This window comes from Poecilia reticulata, chromosome 21 (assembly GCF_904066995.2).
Source record: "Poecilia reticulata chromosome 21, P_reticulata-male-v2, whole genome shotgun sequence".
NCBI classification, from domain to species: domain Eukaryota; kingdom Metazoa; phylum Chordata; class Actinopteri; order Cyprinodontiformes; family Poeciliidae; genus Poecilia; species Poecilia reticulata.
In genome coordinates this window covers 5,025,850-5,045,925 of record NC_088850.1, presented here as the reverse complement: position 1 = coordinate 5,045,925, position 20,076 = coordinate 5,025,850, and the positions used below count along the sequence as shown (strand labels likewise).

At 37.2% G+C, this 20,076-nt stretch overlaps 2 protein-coding genes across 2 annotated transcripts in view; both read left to right on the top strand.

Moving 5' to 3' along the window:
* The first annotated feature begins 2,467 nt into the window (after positions 1-2,467).
* The window catches only part of LOC103457274 (dihydropyrimidinase-related protein 5), a 32,762-nt gene continuing 15,153 nt past the window's right edge, over positions 2,468-20,076 (top strand). The window contains exons 1-3 of the mRNA XM_008397290.3: positions 2,468-2,582; positions 8,410-8,524; positions 10,515-10,664. Coding sequence (XP_008395512.1) covers positions 8,414-8,524; positions 10,515-10,664 — 261 coding nt within the window. The 5' untranslated portion in view covers positions 2,468-2,582; positions 8,410-8,413. The remainder of the gene's footprint in view (positions 2,583-8,409; positions 8,525-10,514; positions 10,665-20,076) is intronic.
* On the top strand, positions 15,641-18,672 carry LOC145549707 (uncharacterized). Its single transcript, XM_081602352.1, has 2 exons — positions 15,641-17,247; positions 17,563-18,672. Exon 1 carries the CDS (start codon positions 16,094-16,096, stop codon positions 17,132-17,134), a length of 1,041 nt encoding a protein of 346 aa, XP_081458478.1. The 5' UTR covers positions 15,641-16,093; the 3' UTR covers positions 17,135-17,247; positions 17,563-18,672.

The following is a 20,076-nucleotide window of genomic DNA, read 5'->3' as shown; positions in this document are numbered from 1 at the left end:
CTCCAGTCCACTTGGCTTTCAAACTGCAACAGAGTTCACTTCAACCAAACCCAGACTGGTTTTAGGCAGACAAAAGTTTGTTTATTTTGGTCAGGTTTCACATTCTCATCTCCCCAAACGAACCGGACTTTCTAGGCAAACAAACTTTAGTTCAGTTAAAGCAGACTAAACAGGACTGGTGTGAATGCACCCTAAAACAAAATAAACAAATCTTATTTAAGTTGGAATAAAAAGTGTTTATGGCAACATACTTAAGTTTTTGGGAAAAATTTAAGAGTATACAAAAATTTTAATCCCAAAAAAACATAATTACATTCTGTTTGTCAGTGAATTAAGCAAACACTTGTAATAGGCCAATTAGAAAATTACATATTGGACAAACATTGTACTGTTTTTATGTATTTTTAAAGTACCTCTCAATACTTTACTGCAGCTCACAGGGAAGTTGTCAATCAGAAGCAGACTTGGAATAATGTGAAAGATTAAAACACATTATTTTAGGTTCAGGAAGCACAACAACACCAACAATTTATTCATCTAACCTTAAGCGCTATCATGATTACTTTCACATTTTTTCTCTAATTCTATTAAATAAAAGGGCAGATTAAATTTTAGGTTGCTATCCATTCATCAAATTTAAAGTAAAAGAATATATATCATCACTTAACATCAAATTTAGAGTGATTACTGTGTTTTTCAGTCATTGTCAAGTCCTCTAGTAATCAAGAATTTATATTATTCAACTTTAGCAATTTTGTTTGTGGAAAAAAAAAGTTAATTGTAAATAAATTCTGCCTTGTGCTCTGAAGGTAGAGAAATGTAACTTTAAAACTAAGGCTTTTCTTTCTTTTTTTCTCATTAGTTTTTGCTTTGACCATGTGATAACTTCTTGTAGCTTCATTTGCTAAGGATAATTGAAACCACATGCTGATGATTAAAAGGGTTACCTAAAATCGTCAGAAGTAAAATAGTTGTTAAATCTTTCTTTAAAATAAATAATAAGATGCAACAAAAACTGAAAAGCACATTCTGGTTCGCTAAAAAAACCAAACATGTTTCAACGCATTTCTGTCTGAGAGCACAGGACGGTAAAAGTGATTAGGAACCCAGTCGCTCTTTCTAAACGATGGGTGACACGGTGATGATGTTTCTGTTCGCCTATCGACAGCTTTTAGGCTGAGTGATGCGCTGTTTTCAACACATACACTTTGCAAACAAACATCATAAACACTTCGTTCGACAGAGCGACGTTTGCTCAGACACATGCAACACCCACAAATACAACGCCGCGGCGCATGCAGACACTCATCTCATGGACTAAATGAAAGATGAGGAGCTTTTAGGAAAAGGAAGACCTGTTGGTGTTTCAAAAGGTGCTAAAATTTTATCAGAAAAATATATTGTTAGGAGTAAAATCTAATTGGTCTTTACTATGACTGTATTTAAGTTGTAGTTGTAGAAAGACACTATTATGATTTTACTCTTGTATGAATATAAACTAATTAAAAAGGAATTTTAACTTTGTACTTGAACTATGTAAAATATATGTGAATAAAAAAAACGACTGTTTCTTGTGATTCTGTGTAACCTACCTGTGTGCTTATTTAATTTTTTTATATCAATTTTTGTTTAAGCCTCTATTGATGTTTTGTAAACTCATTAAGAGCAGGTTTTTAAATATAGCTAGTTATGACTGTGCGATAAAATTAGTTTAAACTCTCAAAACGTCAATCTTAGTTTTGAGAGAATTATTCTCTAATTTTGGTGCATTTTATGGTCAAATACTTTCACTGTATTATAGTAAAATAAACAAAAATGTTTTGAAAACTGCAGCAGTGTTGATGAGAAAGTTAAAGTATTGCCTCTAACTTATACAGTATTCAAGAAGTATATATAGTTGAATCAGTAATATTAAATTAGACAGTCTTTTCCTATTTAAGGTTAGTAAGAATTACAAAATTTTGTATTATTTATATTTGCAAAATTTCTTTAAACATAGAAATTAGCTAATACTTTTTTTGTTGTACATTAAAAAAAATTTCTTCTGTGTACCCAACACAACAGTCAGAAAATATCGTGATGTTGCTTTCAAGAAGGTTTAGCAATTTTACATTTAATGACAAGAAATCACATTTCTGTTTTTTAAAGTGAGTCACCCACTTTTTAGGTCAGGTAGGTGTCAGTTAAGTTCACTCTTATTGATCGAAAATTTACTGATTCTCCGACGAAACAAAAAGATATTACGTTATTGTGTGACCAATAAGAGCGAAAAATCATAAAGAATTGAAATGAGAAACATACTTTTTTTCCAAGCATTTGAACGCAGCACATCTCCAGCTGCAGTGAAGACCCGCCCCTGTCTCCCGAGTAACGGGAGAGATTACGCCCTGTGATTGGTCCGATTTTAGCCGTTGGTCCTCTTCAAACGGCTTCCGATTGGATGTTGGTTGACCGTCAGCCGAGAAGCATCTGCGGCTCGCGCTGTGGCAGCTGTCCTCGCGCACTCGGTTGGTGCTCGGCTCGGACCGACAGACTAAAGCTCCGCTGGAGGAGGACGGTGTTGGAATCCACGAATATAAACGGTAGGAAAACAGAGTAATGACAAAAAACAAAGAAAATGTAACGGTGTATGTTTTGGATGTAAAACACCTGCTGATCAAAATGGGCCAATTGTTTGCGTTTTAGTCCTCTCACGTTTATAAATTGTGTATTAAACGCCTTTTAAGGGTTAATTACGACAGGGTTCTTCTCGAAATCCGCTAATTTTCCGCTCTGTGCGGTTATAATATATAAATGCCATCGGTTCCTGATGCTTATTTTGGATTCATTTGAATAAAATAATTAAAGTGAGCCAATATGGGGGAGGAAATGATCGAAATTTATTCAAACCCGTTTAAAAATGGAGGGTTTGCATTGTGGGAATATGACATCTTGTGCTGTTGGTGAAAAAATATGGGTGAGTTTTGATTGTCCTTTTGTCGTGTCACTACATTAAAGGCGTGTATACGTTATGTAAGTCTATTATTTTGTTTGTTGCTTGTTCTCTTTTCATCTAAATCCATTGAGTCATTGTAAAGATGATGGTTCACACGGCCCAACCTAGATTTTTATGTGTGGTCATTTTAATGTAGTAGAATAAGTTAATAGTTATTCCTTTATGCTTTGTTGGGAAGGATGAATTTGTAGTTTATGGTGCTGAGATATTTTACATTGGTTGGTTTTGGCCATCTTTACTGGTGCAGGAAAATAAGATGAATACATTAGCAGGATGCTATTGAACAGTGATGTTAAACACACTTTACAAATATTAAGAGAAAACAATTACTAAGATGTCCTGCAAGTTTACTTTGCAGATCCGTCTTGGTGTTTATAGCTCTGCAGTAAAATGTGAGTATCCTGATGTGGAATCCGTGTTGACCATCTGTAATCAGTACTGTTTGAAAAGCATACAGGCTTGCACAGATCAGCTTTTTGTCCCATAAACAGAGATAAATCAGAGTATATTTCATCTATTATGATGAAAATCTATCTAGGAGCGGTTATTGTAAATGTATCTTGACCATTTGCTCATAGATCAGTAACACTCCCACCATTAACAACATTTCATTGCCATCTTGTAGGAAGCACTGTTTCCCATTTTGATGTCTATTTTTAACACCAGATGCATGTTTGCTCAGGCTTTTAAGAAGCTGCACGGTTCACACACTCGCACAGATTCAGGGGCTCACACACGTTTACATTGACTGTCACACTGTGTGTATTGCACACCGTCCGACCCCCTGGCGATAACTATCCAGATCAAGCTGGAGTCAGCAGCTGTCTTACTTGTTTCTTCTCACCTGCAGCGTGCAGCGACACTCACACACCCAAAGATGCCACGCATGTAGCCTCAGAAACGCACATCTGAAGATGTCAGCAGATATACGTGTCAAATTCAAGCCTCTGAACACCAAGGCTTTTACCAATCATATAGTGAAGAGCTGTAACTAACGATTATTTTAGTAATCAATTATTCTTACGATTAATCAGTTAATCAGATTTTTTTAAAAAGGCACATTCTTCTGATTTTTCATTTAACCACTTCAGCTTTTTTATAATCAAATATATATTAAGTGATGAAAATAAAACAATTAAATTATTTTTAAAATAAGAAAATAGACATATTATTACCTAAAATCCAATAACAGCAAAGGATGCATTTGCAGCTAAAAATATATATTCCTAACATTAACATATGAAAAGCTTTTTCTGCTTATCACCAACCCAATATATTACTGATCTGTTGACTATTATTGGATAAACCGATTAATAATTGCATTAAAAAGTTGCTTAATAGGATATTTTTTTTTTACAGAACTTGAATCAGAAGAAGCTAAAACTAGGTTATTTGAGTTTTAGGTACAAAACAAAGTTGTTGTTTTTTATCTTAAATGGAAAATGTGTATATTTTTGGACATTTTTTGCTTAATTGCTGCCCTGACTGTGTTGGTTTTTTTCAGTAAATGGCCTTTTTTTGGAGTTTGTATACTCCAGTTAATGATTAATTGTTTACTAATTTATTTGACGATTATTGCACTAATAAATTAATCATGATTAATCGTTTCAGTTCTAATATCTTTTTGCTTAATTGCTGCCATGTCTGTGTTGGTTTTTTTCAGTAAATGGCCTTTTTTGAGTGTATTCTCCAATTAACGATTAATTGATTACTAATTGATTACTAATTTATTTGACGATTATTGTACTAATCGAGCTATCACGGTTAATCACGATTAACCGTGATTAACCGTTAATCACGATTAACGGTGATTAATCGTGATTAACCGATTAATCGCATGATTAATCGCATGATTAATCACGATTAATCACGATTAATCGTGATTAATCGTTTCAGTTCTGTTATCTTTTTGCTTAATTGCTGCCCTGACTGTGTTGGTTTTTCAGTAAATGGCCTTTTTGGAGTCTGTATACTCCAGTTAACAATTATACAAATATTTGACGATTATTGCACTAATGATTAATCACAGTTAATCGTGATTAATAATTTCAGTTCTGATATCTTTTGGTTTTATTTAAAGTGTTTTAAATGAGCACAGAGCTCTAAAAGTGGATGTTAATGCTTTGTAGATGCTATTTTATTTAAACTGTGTGTGACTTTGTGATCATGCGATTATGGTGACTCTGCTCCTCATCCATTATTAATTCAGCACTCATTAAAAAACCGCATGCAGAAAGCAGACAGTTTGGCTGCTTATGAGACGATTGCATCTACTGAACTCAGTGTGTGTATTTATGTTGTGGTGAGGCGGTTAGTTCATGCATGCATGTAAGTGCTGAAGCAGCCGGTCGCAGCATGCGTGAGAAATACTGCTGGCTTGTGACTGTGTGTGGGTCTCTGTTGCGTTCCTGCCTGTTATGACAGCCATGATGCAGCAGAAAGCAAACACACAGTCACTGATTAATCTAAGGCGTGTGCATTTTCACCTATCGTTGTTGGAGACACTGCGAGTCTTCTAAGATTACAACGCCCCACTCAGGTTTTTGTCATCTGACCCTTACAAAGCAATCAGTGAGGTCTGAACCGCTTCTTCCAGCTAAACACTAATGGTTATATACATTCATGTAATTCAGGTTTAAATGTTTAAATCACAGAGACTTTTTCAAGAATTTGGGACTGTGATTCAGCATCCCAGGTAGGTCTTTCTACTAAGTTAGTTTGTTTTTTGTCAGTTCCCAAATAGGTAATAATTAGAATTAGGCCTACCACAATAATACATTTTGCAAAATGATTAAAAAAACTCAACTAAATACTGAAAAAAAAGGGTTTAAAAAAAAGTAGAACAATAAGCACTTTACTCATTGCTTATTGTTCATGATTGAGGCATAGTTTAGACACCACTCTGTGTTTTTGTGCTAAATATTTGGATTTTTTAGATTTTCATAAAAACATTTGAACAGAGCAGTATCCAGTATAAAACTGAGGAATGTTTTCTCAACTTCGCCTTAGAAAGCCAGTAAAATCCTTCATTTGGCACCAGGATTTTAATCTCCCCTCCCTTAAACTGCTCTTGGGCTGCGTATGTTTGTGAACTTGAAGGGTGTTACTGTTCAGAGTGACAGTTATATAAGTTAACTTTAATTTCCTCCAGCCTTAAAGTCTTTATGGACTCACAGAGCCTGCAGTATCCAGTGGCAGCAGTTCTGATTCCCGGGACAGAAATGGTGACAACGGCTTCGACCTTTAGTTTATGAAAGTCAGAATATGAAACCAAAATCTCTTTCTTTCTGTCTAGATTAGTTTCTTTCAACTCCACTGTTCCCTTTTCTCTCAAAGTCACTGACTTTGTGTCTCTTTTGCAGTTTTAACAAAGGTGAAAATAACATATGGCCGAACAATAGATATTCTTGTTCCGTTAGTATTACATTAGTAACGTCTTCATTCTGGTTCTTTGGGCTCAATTTTGTTTAGAGACTTAATAATTCATTTTATTTGTCGTTTCTGTTGTTTTGTTTATTTATTTTTGGATATCTGAAATGTCTTCCGGCTCCAGTGTTAAATGTTCACTGAGATTTAAAGTACATCTTTGAGAATGTGTTCTTGCATTATTATGCCTTTACCATTGTATTACATGAAAATGGTCTCAAAACAGCAATAATATCGTTTATCGCAATAACTTCTGGAACAATTATCAATTAATTGTTACTTAGCTTAAAAAAGGCAATTTGCTGAAAGATTAACACACCGAGAGATGTAATTAAGCCACAACTGTACAAAAAATACACAATTTGTATTTAAATCGGTAAAAGTGCCATAGTTTTAGCTTCACCTGGTTCAAATTCACTATAGGAATGCTGTTTTTGCATCTTTGGCAATAAAATACTTATTTTCTTATTTTAAAGAGGAATTGAAGTGTTAGTGTCTAAATATATGACATGGTTAAAAAAAGAATAAAAAGGTTTAAGTGATGAAATTAAATATTGCAGAATGTGCCAATATTTTAATCATCAGAAAAACATCCTGCATCGTTTCCAAAAACTTTCAGATTTCTTTAATAGTGTACGATTGCGTTAAAACAGATTCTTATAAACCTTCAGTTGTAAGCCATTATGCATCGTTTGGAGTCATTTGAACATTTAGGTGTTGTGTGTGGCCTGGTTTCCTTCTGAACGCTCTTCAGCTCACTTCTCCAGGGAAACCAGGCTCTTATTCAGGCGGTCCGGCCCTCAGGGCTCTGCTTTCCATGCTGCACGCCCCTCCAACGTCATGTTTACCTCAACCGCCTCAGGCAGCAGCATCTTTGTGCAATAATCTACTTTCTTTTGTAATCAGTAAATTGGTTTATTTCTCCGGTCACCACTCTCCAGTCCATTATTGGAGTCTGACCTGATTAAACTACAGGTATAAATTATCTGGAATAAATGGATTTTGAGCACTAGGAAGCAAATTGTGGATATTTTCAGACTTTTCCATTTATAGACTATAATATAAATTCTCTATAAACTTTTGTCATGATTGTGTTCCCGTTCTTCCCTTGCGCTCCCCTCTTTCCTCCGCTCTCTTTCTGTTCTCCTTTGTGTTGATTTTGTATAACTGAGAGGCTATTGTGTGCTGCTATCAACACATTGCATGCAGCCATCCATGCAGAATATACACAGAGAGTGCTTGTTGAGGAACCTCTTTAGCTTGTTGATCCCATCAGGTTACTGGAGGAAACTGGTTTATCTTAAAGCATGGATTATTTAAAACATCAGACAATGAGATAGGCAAACCACATGAATATGTTTATTATAATGAAGTTATCATAGCTAGCAGTTACAGCTGTAGGGCACTGAATATGAGTGGGTCTCATAAAGCAGAAAATCAACGCTAATTAGCATGTTAGCATAATTAATTAGCATGTTTTTGTCTCCACATATTGAATGGTGATTACCTGCTTGACTTTGGAGAAGATAGTTCTTCTTTTGTGTTTTATCTCCTTATCAAATAATTTTTTTCAGAAAATAAAACCTACCGGAAAACTATGGAGTTGAAGTTATAATTTTTCACGTCCGGATAAGATGGTGTGCTTTTAGACTTTTTATTCATTTCTAACCTACAAACATTTCAAATATTATTTAGCCTTTTAAATTGATTTGTATTTTATCATCTGTTTTAGATTTGCCACATTAAACTAGCCCTTCAGTCTGCATTAATTTCACCAATTAAAGCATTGAAATTACTATTTTTTATTGTGTAGAAACAGAATTAAGTATTACAGATCACAAATTGTGCTTAAAGAATCTTTATGCAGTCACATGAGCTGGATCAGTGCATCCTCAATGCATCAGGAAGTCCCAATTCATTGAGAAAAGTATGAATTTTGCTCAGTTGAATATGTTTATATATTGAATTCAGTGTTTTCTGTCCTATAGAATCATGGCTGCTAACATGGGGTCCATGCGCATCCTCATCAAGGGAGGGAAGGTGGTGAATGACGACTTCACACAGGAAGCAGATGTTTACATTGAGAACGGCATCATACAACAGGTAACCGCAGTTACAAACCTTTACATACAACAAAATAAGCACATAATCTCACCTCATTTCATAACAGTTTAAAAGGTCACTTTTTCCCTATCTGTTGGAAATCCAACCTCAACCCACTCATTCACTGAGTAGTGCCTTCCTAGCTCACAATACTCTGTTGTAAAAGGTTTTTACCACTCAGTGAAATACGGGCCATGATAGTGAAGACTAAAATTAGCTCTAAAGTTGTTGCCATGGAGATATTATCACTTTATTTAGAAAAGATGGACTTGACTCAGCAGCCTAGAAAGCTGAGATTTAATCTCATAAAATTTGCTTCTTCTTTTTAACTCTATCTGTTTATTTTGGAATCACAATATGAATTGAACTAAAGTTAAATAATATATTATCTGAGGAATATCCAGTTGTTAGTTCACATTAGTGCAGTTACTTGCTTTCAAATCAAATTATATAGCTTTCTCCATCTGCTGTTTAGAATAAATTATATGTTTTACACAATAACTATTCATTAACTATAGGGCTTAATCGATTAATCAATTGTTCTCACAATTAATCGGTTAATTGAGTAAAAAAATTGGCTTATTCTGCAGATTGTTTTACTTGTGCCTTTTTTGGACAATATTAGAAATATGTAAAAAGATGCAAAAAAACCCAACACCAAACAATTGAAGAAGAAAATACCGTATTTTCCGCACTATAAGGCACCTAAAAACCTTCAATTTCCTCAAAAGCCGACAGTGCGCCTTATATATGGACCAATATTGAGCCACAACAGGTGGCTCATTTTTCCTGTAGAAGAAGTGCGCAGTGCATGCTGGGATGGTTGTCAGAACGCTGGTTTGTTAATAAAGTTTGATAATACATTTAAAGCCGGGGATGAAGGGGAGAGACAGAGACTGCGGTGGCAGCATGTCGGTTGGTCTGTGTTACCCAGAAGCAGTTGGGCACAATATCGCAACACCAACAGCGTGAGTGAAACAATGACTGGGGCAGCTACTATATAAAGCACTCGGGGACCACTTCTTTACAAATGTGGTTGTGTAATAATAGAGTACGGAGCAAATTGGCAACCCAAACTGAATCGTCTATTCTATGCGCCTTATGATACAAATATTATTTGCATTATATATGAAAAAGTTTTAAAATAGGCCACTCATTGAAGGTGCGCCTTATAGTGCGGAAAATACGGTAAACATTTTATTGTCTAAAATGCAACAACTTAGGATTCTTTAGTGGACTATTGATCATTTGTAGCAAATGATGCATCTGCAGCTAAAAACATGCATCTAACATCTACATTCAAAAGCCTTTGCAGAATTTGATCCAGAAAAAGCTAAAACTACACCACCAGAGGAGTTTTAAGTTGAACATATTTGCAGACACATATATTTTTTTATATTAAATGCAAGATGTGTGGTGATCTGTGTTGGTGTATTTATTTCTAGGTTTTTCTGAGTTTAGTTAGTTCTGTTCCCCTGTGAGTCCTTGTGGTGTCCTGTCTCCTTCCCCTTGATTGCTTCCCAGGTGTGTCTCGTTCCCTGATTACCCTCCCTGTGTATTTAACTCCACCTGTGTTCTTTGTCTCTCACCGCGTTTTGTCGTCTGTCCGCTCCCAGTGCCTTTGAGTTTGTTACCTGTTTTCATTATTAAACATCATTTCATCATGACTACCTGGGCCTACCTTCTCACCAACACCTACAAATCATAACAGGATGTTATATTTCTTTGTACATTTTAGCTTAGTTGCTGCTCTGAGTATGCTGTTCCTTCAACAATTGATCTTTTTGATTGTTTACTAAATTAGTTGTCAATTATTTCAATAATCTGATTAATCACGATTAATACGATTAATCGTTTTAGCACTAATCAACTATCCCAGTGAAATAAAATATTTGCATTACAAGAGCAAAGTCCAATCAACAGAACAATGAATGTTTAGTTCGGTGCCGTTCCTCGGTGATGTTCAGGCTGTGTTTGTGTTGTGTGGCAGGTTGGGAAGGAGCTGATGATCCCAGGTGGAGCGAAGGTGATCGATGCTTCTGGAAAGCTTGTGCTGCCAGGTGGAATCGACACCTGCGTTCACCTGCAGCAGACGTTCATGAACGCCAGCATTCAGGACGACTTCTACAGTGGAACCAAGGTACCGTGTCTGTCTCATCTCTTTACAGTGAAAAGGCCTTCAGCTCCAGATGTGTTGAAGATTTCCATGAATGCCCATTTTGTTTAGTCTCTTTCTTATAGTTGATCTGCAATGCTTCATTTTGAAACCTCTTGGGTGAGTCATTACAGCAGGTTTGGAGTAATCAATGACATTGATTACTCATTGGAGCATTATATTAAACATGGGGAACCAATATGTGGTTTTAAACTTTTACCTTTTTGTCTTTCTTTTGGTTTGTTTTGTTTGTATTTCCTTCTAATTCATGCAAAGCACTTTGCTGAAAATGTTCTGTATAAATAAAATTACGGTCCTTTACCTTACCGTTGGATTTATTTTACATTGGAGCATTGTACGGTATGTTGGCGTTTGAGACCTTTTAGTCCACTTTATGTTGTCAGACTGATCATTGTAGGTCCACAGTAATTTGGCCAGAGTTCAGCTAGTGAATTTTACCTCATCTTTTCAAAACATGTCGTTAATAATCACTTTGTTCATGACTTTATGCAACAACAAAAGCAAAAACAGAAGAAATCTGTTAAATAGTTTTCACCCCAAACTCTAAAACCTTAGAATTAAAACTGAACTATTAGGATAAATATTATTTCTACTGGTTCTGTACTTCCATTTATTATTGATGCTCATCTTCTCTCTCAAAGGAGAGAAAATAATTTTATTCAGTGTAATTGTTGCCTGTGGTGCTAAACACGTGTTGGAGGTTGTTTTGTTCTCCATGTATTCATTTGTCTTTTATATTTTATAACTAAAGTTGACTTTTTGCACATTTTGTTTCTCACGACCTCAGAAGATCCATATTTTCAGATACATACATTTATATACTATTATTTATGCAACATTATTATGCATGAATTAGAAATGGAGCAGAATTTATTGTAGAAAAAAGGTAAAAAGTGCGATTATTTTTATGTCTCAGTCAAACTTAAATACAAGTCATACATATTCTTACTTCACCGCGTCTCGGTTCAACTCCAACTGAAGGGTGTTGAGTGGATCTTGAGGAAAAGTGACTTGTTCCTGTGCCAGCGTTTCCCCCGGCAACCCAACCCATTGCCACCGCTGCCATGGCAACTAACCCCCCACCTCCCCACGCTTCCACTGTGGCAATGTCTGCCTGTTTGTGAGTACGTGCACACATGACCACAGTGGCATTGTTTTTTTTTTCCCCGTTTCCACTATGCTGAGCCTGTTACCATAGCAACCGCGATCTTTCCGAACCCAAAACTATTTCCCTCTGCATCCTCCACCCTGCCCCCCATTGCTTTGTAACAGTTTGACCCTTCTTCCTTCCTCCCCGCTGGTCTTGTGCTTCACCCCCTGTAAGTGGGAGGACAGTTTGATAATAGTGTTTAAAAAAAGAAGATTGTGAAGCATGAAAAAAAAAAAATAGTAAAAATAAATACATTTTACAAAAGGGGGATATTAGTGCTTCACTGAAGCGCTGCAAATGAAATTAAGTATATCTTTGTTTTTAATCATATTATAAGTTTTTGATACATTACGTCCAATTTTATTACTTTTACAAAACTAAATATTATATTATTTTTTGTTTTATTGTTTATCTCCCTGTGATGCTGTGAAACACTTTAGTCAGCTAAGGTTGTTGTAAATGTGCTATTTTATCATTTCATTCATTGATTAATTGGATATAAATGCATAACATAAGTTCCTACTTCTGTGCCTAAAATAAATTAAAAAATTTAAATGTGTTAATTCACTATCCACTTGTTAGCCATGAAAGATTTTTTCAGTGATTTAACTAGAAAAAGGTTTCTTGAACAATCACACTAATGTTGAGTCATTTGTTTGCTAGTGAAATGTTTCTAAGTGTTTTTTTATTGTTATAAAGTGTCTGACATGAGCAACCTGAATTTAATAATATAAAAGTATATACTGGGATTGACACTTTTAGATTTGTATGAGATTTTGTTTTTGTTTATATTCTTGCCATCCTGTCTCACATAATGTAAGACTAAAATGTTTATAAAAGCAGTTTAATTCAAATAGATTTCCATCTTTATTTATAGCAGTGGTTCTCAATCTTTTTTGAGGTACCGAACCCCCCAGTTTCATGTGCGCATTCATCGAACCCTTCTTACCCCCACCCCCGCACCCCTGCACAGTGGCGGAGCTAGAGGGGGGCCAGGGAGGCCAGTGCCCCCCCAGTCATCTGATTGGCCCCCTAGTGGCCCCCCCAGATGATTGACATGTAACAGCGCCAGGTTATTCCTGCACATTATTTGGAATCATTCTTAGTCAACCTAATATCTAAAGAAGAAAAACAATAATAAATATATTAAAAGAAAATGTATAAAACTTTATATAAGTCCATGTGATGACATAAATAAATAGATTTAGATCAGGCACGATACCAGCCTCCTTTATACTCATAACAGCAAGCTGATATTCTTCTCCTGGGTGTTTCAGTTGTGCTGCGCTGTGGTGCAACTCAAAGGCTAAAGCACTTCATACCTGGTGGTGATGGTAAAACACCAATAAGTTATTTATTGATCCTCCGCAAAAAAGAAAAAGAAAAAACCGAAGAGGGGCCGACAATGTTCATAGTTCAGAGCAGAGGTTGCGCTGGAGTTTATTCGTTGACCGTCAAAGAAAAAATCATTTTATTTCCAATTTGTAGTTATCAAACGAAACATTTATTATTTCTCTGCGAGAACGTTTTTGAAATCAGGTAACATTTCACGAAATGACGTGATTAGAAGACGACAGAACTCTGATCGTTTCCTGATCCCGCACTGACTTCCATCGGCGGGAGAAAAACCCCGCAGAAGCGGATCAGCTGAGCTAGACGCTCCAAAGCCTCTGGTCCGTTAAAGCGTCCAGATCAGAGATGATTCTCTGACAGATGTTGTTCTTAGTATGATTAATAATGAGCTCCACGATGTTCTCTGTGCGTAAAGTTGAAACTGTCTGAGCACCAAGTGGTCAGCTGATCACAGTCTGGACAGAAACCAGCGGACAGCTCTCTGTTCTTATCAAGACGAGGTGAGGAGGGAATCTGACATATTAACTCAGTTAAGTTTTTACTGGTTTTGTTTTTAAAACACCATTAACGTAAGCAGTGTAACTATATATTGTATATTTGGCGTTTGTCGTCTCATGTGTGATTAATTGGAGCGTAACGGTGGAGCATTTATTGCCCAGCGCTCTGCGCTTGTTTCTGTCTAACGGATCTGCACTTTAATTTCTTTCCTCTCTCAACAGTCAGCTGTTATTCCTCTACTTGAACTACAATAAGTAGATCACATTCTCTTTAGGTTTTCTCTGTGTGCTCCAAACTCATTAAATGTAAACTCATGAGAAGCCCGAGCCACCATCAGGCAAATAATTCTGGTCTGACCCGAACTATTGTTACCTGTCAAATTACCTGTCAAAACAGAGCTTCCTAACCAAGGTGTCCATAACTCTTCAACACGCTGTCAGCTCCCGGTCAGAAAGACGCATTTAGTTCAGTGTCCATGAGATGATATTCAGAAAGGATCTTTTATTTGATTGATTTTAGTTTCCTCTGCAATGAACTCTTAGCGTAAGGTCTATCATGTCTCCATGTGCGCCAGTCAAAGGTGTTAATTATAACATGTCAAATGACAGAGGGGCCTATATATATATATATATATATATATATATATATATATATATATATATATATACACATTAAGGATTTTGCCCCCCCAGGGGTGGTCCTGGCCCCCCCTTGGCGCCCCTAGCTCCGCCACTGGTTATGAACGCCGCATTCCAGGTTTCCCTCAATGGAATATATACTAGGCAGTCCCAGTGACCGTTTCACTAACGGTTTTTGCCCATGTGCTTCTGGGTAAAAATCAATCGAGTAACTCTCTCTGAGTTTGAGGAAAACTTTTCAGAAAAGAAAAATGTAAGAGTTTTCTGGATTGTATGAAAGAATATTTATTGAAATGTCTCTAGAGAGAGTATTTGAATCAAACAGAATATCTATTTGAATCTCGGAAATAGTTCGTGTAAAATTACTTTATATATATTTAGGAAAAAGTAACATAATTTTCGCTGTAAATCAAATGTTAGAGAAACCCTAATATTCCCAAAGGAGTTACTTACTATTGGGAGGAGAGGATATCACCCAGTTAAGTCTTTATGAGGCCCAAAAGAAGAAGAATGTCTTTTATTTTTAGCCGAACAGGTTTGATGGCCTGAAGAGATGTTCAAACTGATGAATCATCAGAAGCTGCGATTCTTCGTGAGAACAGAGGACAAGGCAGAGAGGATGTTCCAGGAAGACACTGGGATTTGTATTTGACATGCCAAAAGGTGTTGGCACTCCAAACTGCTGACTCATGCATCAGGTCTGCAGGGATTATTGGGATTATTATTATGTGTGAGTGTGTGCATGGTTGTGTGTCCTGTCTGTCTTTCTGTGTTGACCTGTCCAGGGTGATCCCGCCTCTCGCCCGGAACGTTAGCTGGAGATGGGCACCAGCAACCCACCCGACCCCATTAAGGGACAAGGGTGTAAGAAAATAGATGGATGGATGGATGGATTACAATTACTAATTATTCACATGTTGTATTCAATAATTTACACATGAACATGAAAGGTACAACACAACATGTCAAAGAACATTACTAATAAATTGGAAATACTTAAACTACCCACTTGTTCAATGGAACTTGGTTGAAAAAGCTCATCACCTGCTTGACCATCAGTTGTTTCTGATGAAAAGTTTTCTGTATTAAGCTATTTGTGGGAGGAAAACATACAAAACCACATGAAAAAAGCATGAAGACTGTTGATGGAGTCTTCAGTGGAGAGTCAAAACTTGTGCAGGTCACTTGAAAGAGAGCGTCAGGAATAAATCATTCTGTTTTCCTCTACCTCTCTCAGCTCTTTGCATGCTCGTACATACGTGGTGGTTTTCACACGCCCATGTGCTCGAAGCTAAGGTTGAACGAAATGACACGCTGGGAACGCCGTCTTTAGGCCGTAGCTTAGATAGCGGCCAGCAAAAGAAATTAGAAACTATTGTTAGGTTCCTCATCAAAAAATGTATTGATGAGGAAAACACTGTTGAGCAGATTTAATGGGAAACCAGGTGATTGTGTTTTGCACATTGTAAAGCCTAAATCAGTTACAGCCACATTGGCTGAATTTTGTCTAAATTGTTGGAAAAAGTTACATTTGTGTTAATATGAATGAGTTTATTTGGAAATGTTTTGATGGGTTGAAACATCTCCTTCACTAAGAAGTGTGAATCACTTCAGAGCTTTTCCTGGTTACCATAGCAACTGTTATACTTCTACCCAACTGATGATGTCACTAGGAACCCAGGCTTTGTGTCATAGATTCTATGACATCAGCTCTGAACTCTTTGAATATCTTGTTACGTGTGTTCTAAAGCCAGATGCGCAGAACTCAACAGATTTATAGAGAAGTGCAATTTTTCACCCAGAGACTGAAACGCAAGATGGAGCCCCGTCGATTCCCCAGGAGGCCTGATACACCTATGCCTATGATGAGAAAGATATTTGACCCAGACCTCCCATGTGATTTTGGATTCAAGAAGAGCGTCAAAATTGAGGATCAGGACCATGCTTTAAGGAAGTCGATTTTAAAATTACCTAAAATTAAAAAAGATATCAATCCTACCCCCATACCGCAACGAAAAGTAGAGATTCGGGAGGATTGCGTAGATATTCAGGAGATTTCCGCCTCAAGTGATTCCAACTCTAGCACAAGCTCAGGTTTCCTTCTAAGTTTGGTAGACGGAATTGATATTCAGGCACGCATTAACCAGCATAATAAATTTCGAAAAGTACAGGAGATGAAAGAAAGACACGAAGCTGCTCTTCGTAAATTACAGGAGAAGAAGCCAAGACCAACGAATGCCTACGCACGGGATGTGCAAAACTGGAGAGACAAGCGGGAGAAAACTCCTTCAAAAACGTTGCTGCAAATTGACATAGATGGGCAAAAACTTGTCAACTTGTCCACGGATGTGGACAAGTTTAGAGCTGACAAGTTGAGAGCTTGTCCAAAACTCATTGTCCTTTCCAATGAGGATTCTGGAAAGGACAAACATGGCATACAGTTTAAAAAGTCTTTGTCACGTGGAAATGAACAAAAATTAATCAAACAGGTTAGTGAGAAGGCAGAGGAACGATTGGTAAAGCCAAGGCAAACACCCAGAGTTAGTGAAGGCAAACGGTCAGAATATGTACATGACGAGAGGGAGAAAAATGTTCACGAGCAGGTAAAATTTCAAGAGAAATGTAAGAAGATGGCCTATGAAAATATAGAGAATATAAGGAGAAAAGAATATGTCAAAGAAGCTGTTGAGGAGAAAAAGCTTAACCAAGAAAAAGCTAAGCAGGAGTTTGCCCAAAAGTTACTTGACAAACAGGAGAAAGAAAAGAAAGTCAAAATGCAAAAGTATTTAGACTGATGCATGGGATGATCAAGTTGAATACAAACGGCAAAAGCAGATTGAAATGGACAAGATCATAAATGAAGGGTCTGATTCCTTGATGGACTGCAACATTCCTGATAAGGACAGAAGTCGTGAAATACGTAAAAAAATAGTGTACGACCAACTGTCACTTACAAAGAAGGAAGAAGCTAAAAAACGGGCTTTTATGGAGGAAAAGTTACTGAAAGAAAGGAAAGAGCGGGAATCTGCAGAGCAAAAGCGTGAAAAACTGGAGAAAGAGAAAAAAGCTGCAGCTATAAAAAGTCTGACCAATTCTTGGGATTCCCGAATTCAACTCAAACGACAGGAGAAAAAGGAACAGTGTGAGATTGAAAGGAAAAACATGCAGACCTTGATGGAATTAGACAGAGTGTGTGGAGCTGCCAGGGAGGTACTTCTGCCAGGGAGAACTACCTCCCTGGCAGAGTCTGCAAGAAGATCTGCAAGAAGATCGGTGGGAACTGCTGACAAACATGACAACACAAAGAACAGACCAATACTGAGTAGTCAGAAAGTTAGGAAGCCTGTCACACTTCCTTTTCTCAAATCCACCACTGTGCACTTTGCTGAGGATCACCAACAGCAAAATAAAAGAGTAAAATTCCCGTCCATTTCCAGTCCCAGATAAATATCTGTTTCTCAGCTGGCCAAGGAATGTGATGGGAATCCCCCGGAGGAGCTGACCCAAGTGGCTTAGGAGAGGGAAGTTTGTGCCTCCCTACTTAGGCTGCTGCCCCCATGACCTGAAGAAAATGGATGGACGGATAGATGGATAGATAGATAGGTTTTCTCTGGGTGCTCCAGTTTCCCTTCAAAAACGATCAATCGATCGATGGATAGATGTATAGATAGATGGATAGATGGATAGGTTTTCTCTGGGTGCTCCAGTTTCCCTTCAAAAACGATCGATTGATCGATAGATGGATAGATAGATGGATAGATGGATAGGTTTTCTCTGGGTGCTCCAGTTTCCCTTCAAAAACGATCGATTGATCGATAGATGGATAGATAGATGGATAGATGGATAGGTTTTCTCTGGGTGCTCCAGTTTCTCTTCAAAAACGATCGATTGATCGATAGATGGATAGATAGATGGATAGGTTTTCTCTGGGTGCTCCAGTTTCCCTTCAAAAACGATCGATTGATCGATCGATAGATAGATAGAAGATGGATAGATAGATGGATAGGTTTTCTCTGGGTGCTCCAGTTTCCCTACAAAAACGATCAATAGGTTTTCAGCTTCAGAAGGGAGGCCCAGACTTCCCTCTCCCCAGCCACTCCTTCCAGCTCCTCCGGGGGAATCCCAAGGCGTTCCCATGCCAGCCGAGAGACGTAGTCCCTCCAGCGTGTCCATGTCTTTCTGATTAGCTTCCCTGTGTATTTAACCCCACCTGTTGTCTCTGTCCTTCATCGGGTCCTCGTCATTAGTTCATCGTTCGTCTGTCCGTTTCCAGTGCCGCATGTCTTTCTGAGTTTGTTCCTGATTCTTTATTAAATACATAATTTCCTCATTACTACCTGGGTTTACCGGCGTCTTCCTCACTTACAACCATGCACATATGACAGAATGTCCCTAGTATTAGCTACGGCAGATATATGGCCAGGGCCGTACAGAGACCACTACAGGGGCAGGTGCTCAACAACAAAAAAGGGCCCATCTAACCGCCTTCTAGGACAGAATATTAACAGCCTCTCAGCTTTCAGAGTTTAATAAACAATGATAAATTACAAAATTGTGAGACATACAATCAGAGCTAAAGGAAATCTCTACATAGAGCATAACACTATGCATATGTAAGATATTTTATTAGTAATTTCTTTCTGCAGATCTATTTTGTAAATCAGAGCTGGTGGTCTAGCTCTGGTTTACATATTTTGTCTTTACAGAATTACACTATTAAAAATATAAACAAGGGCACAAAGCCACCTTTATGCCCTTGTAATCTTTTTATAGATTACAGATTAGTGGACTGTAATCTATAAAAAGAGCTTCCTGTTTGCTGCAGTGGAGATGAAGACGGTCCAATCAGGAAAGCAGAGCTGCATCAAACTTTAAGGTGGAACTGCAGAAAAAAGAAAAAAACAAAAGCAAAAATTGAATTGTTAATGCATGTCACCATGAGAAAAGCCTACTGAGTTTTGCTTAAAAAAACTTTTTTAAACATTTAAATCACACATTTGTCTCATGAACAGCAGTCTCATGTCTCATGTCTCAGTGATTGTTTTTGTTAAACAAACTTATTTGTGCATGTCATAAATCTTTTCTTGATATTCTAAGTTTTTGTTTGACTCAAAGTTTTGCTTGTGATTCTCACATGACGTTGTGAGCAGTGTCGTAGCCAGAGGCCCCCCCTGATGATTGACATGTAACGGCACCAGGTTATTCCTGTACATTATTTGGAATCATTCTAATTCAATATATCTAAAGAAGAAAAACAATAATAAATATATGAAAAGAAAATGTATAAAACTTTATATAAGTCCATGTGATGACATAAATAAAAAGATTTTTATCAGGCGCGATACCAGCCTCCTTTATACTCATAAAAACTGATATTGTTCTCCTGGATGTTTCAGTTGTGCTGCGCTGTGGTGCAACTCAAATGCTAAAGCACTTCATACCTGGTGGTTGTAAAACACCAATAAGTTATTTATTGATCCTCCGCAAAAAAGAGAAAAAATCGAAGAGGGGCCGACAATGTTCGTAGTTTGGAGCAGAGGTGGCGCTAGAGTTTTTTTTTGTCCGTCAAAGAAAAAAATCATTTTATTTCCAATTTGTAGTCATCAAACGAAACATTTATTATTTCTCTGCGAGAACGTTTTTGAAATCAGGTAACATTTCACGAAATGACGTGATTAGAAGACGACAGAACTCTGATCGTTTCCTGATCCAGCATCACTTCCCTCTACGGGAGAAA

What these genes read in the sequence shown, in the direction of transcription:
- LOC145549707 (XM_081602352.1), top strand. Translation starts at nt 16,094, where the DNA reads ATGCGCAGAACTCAACAGATTTATAGAGAAGTGCAATTTTTCACCCAG.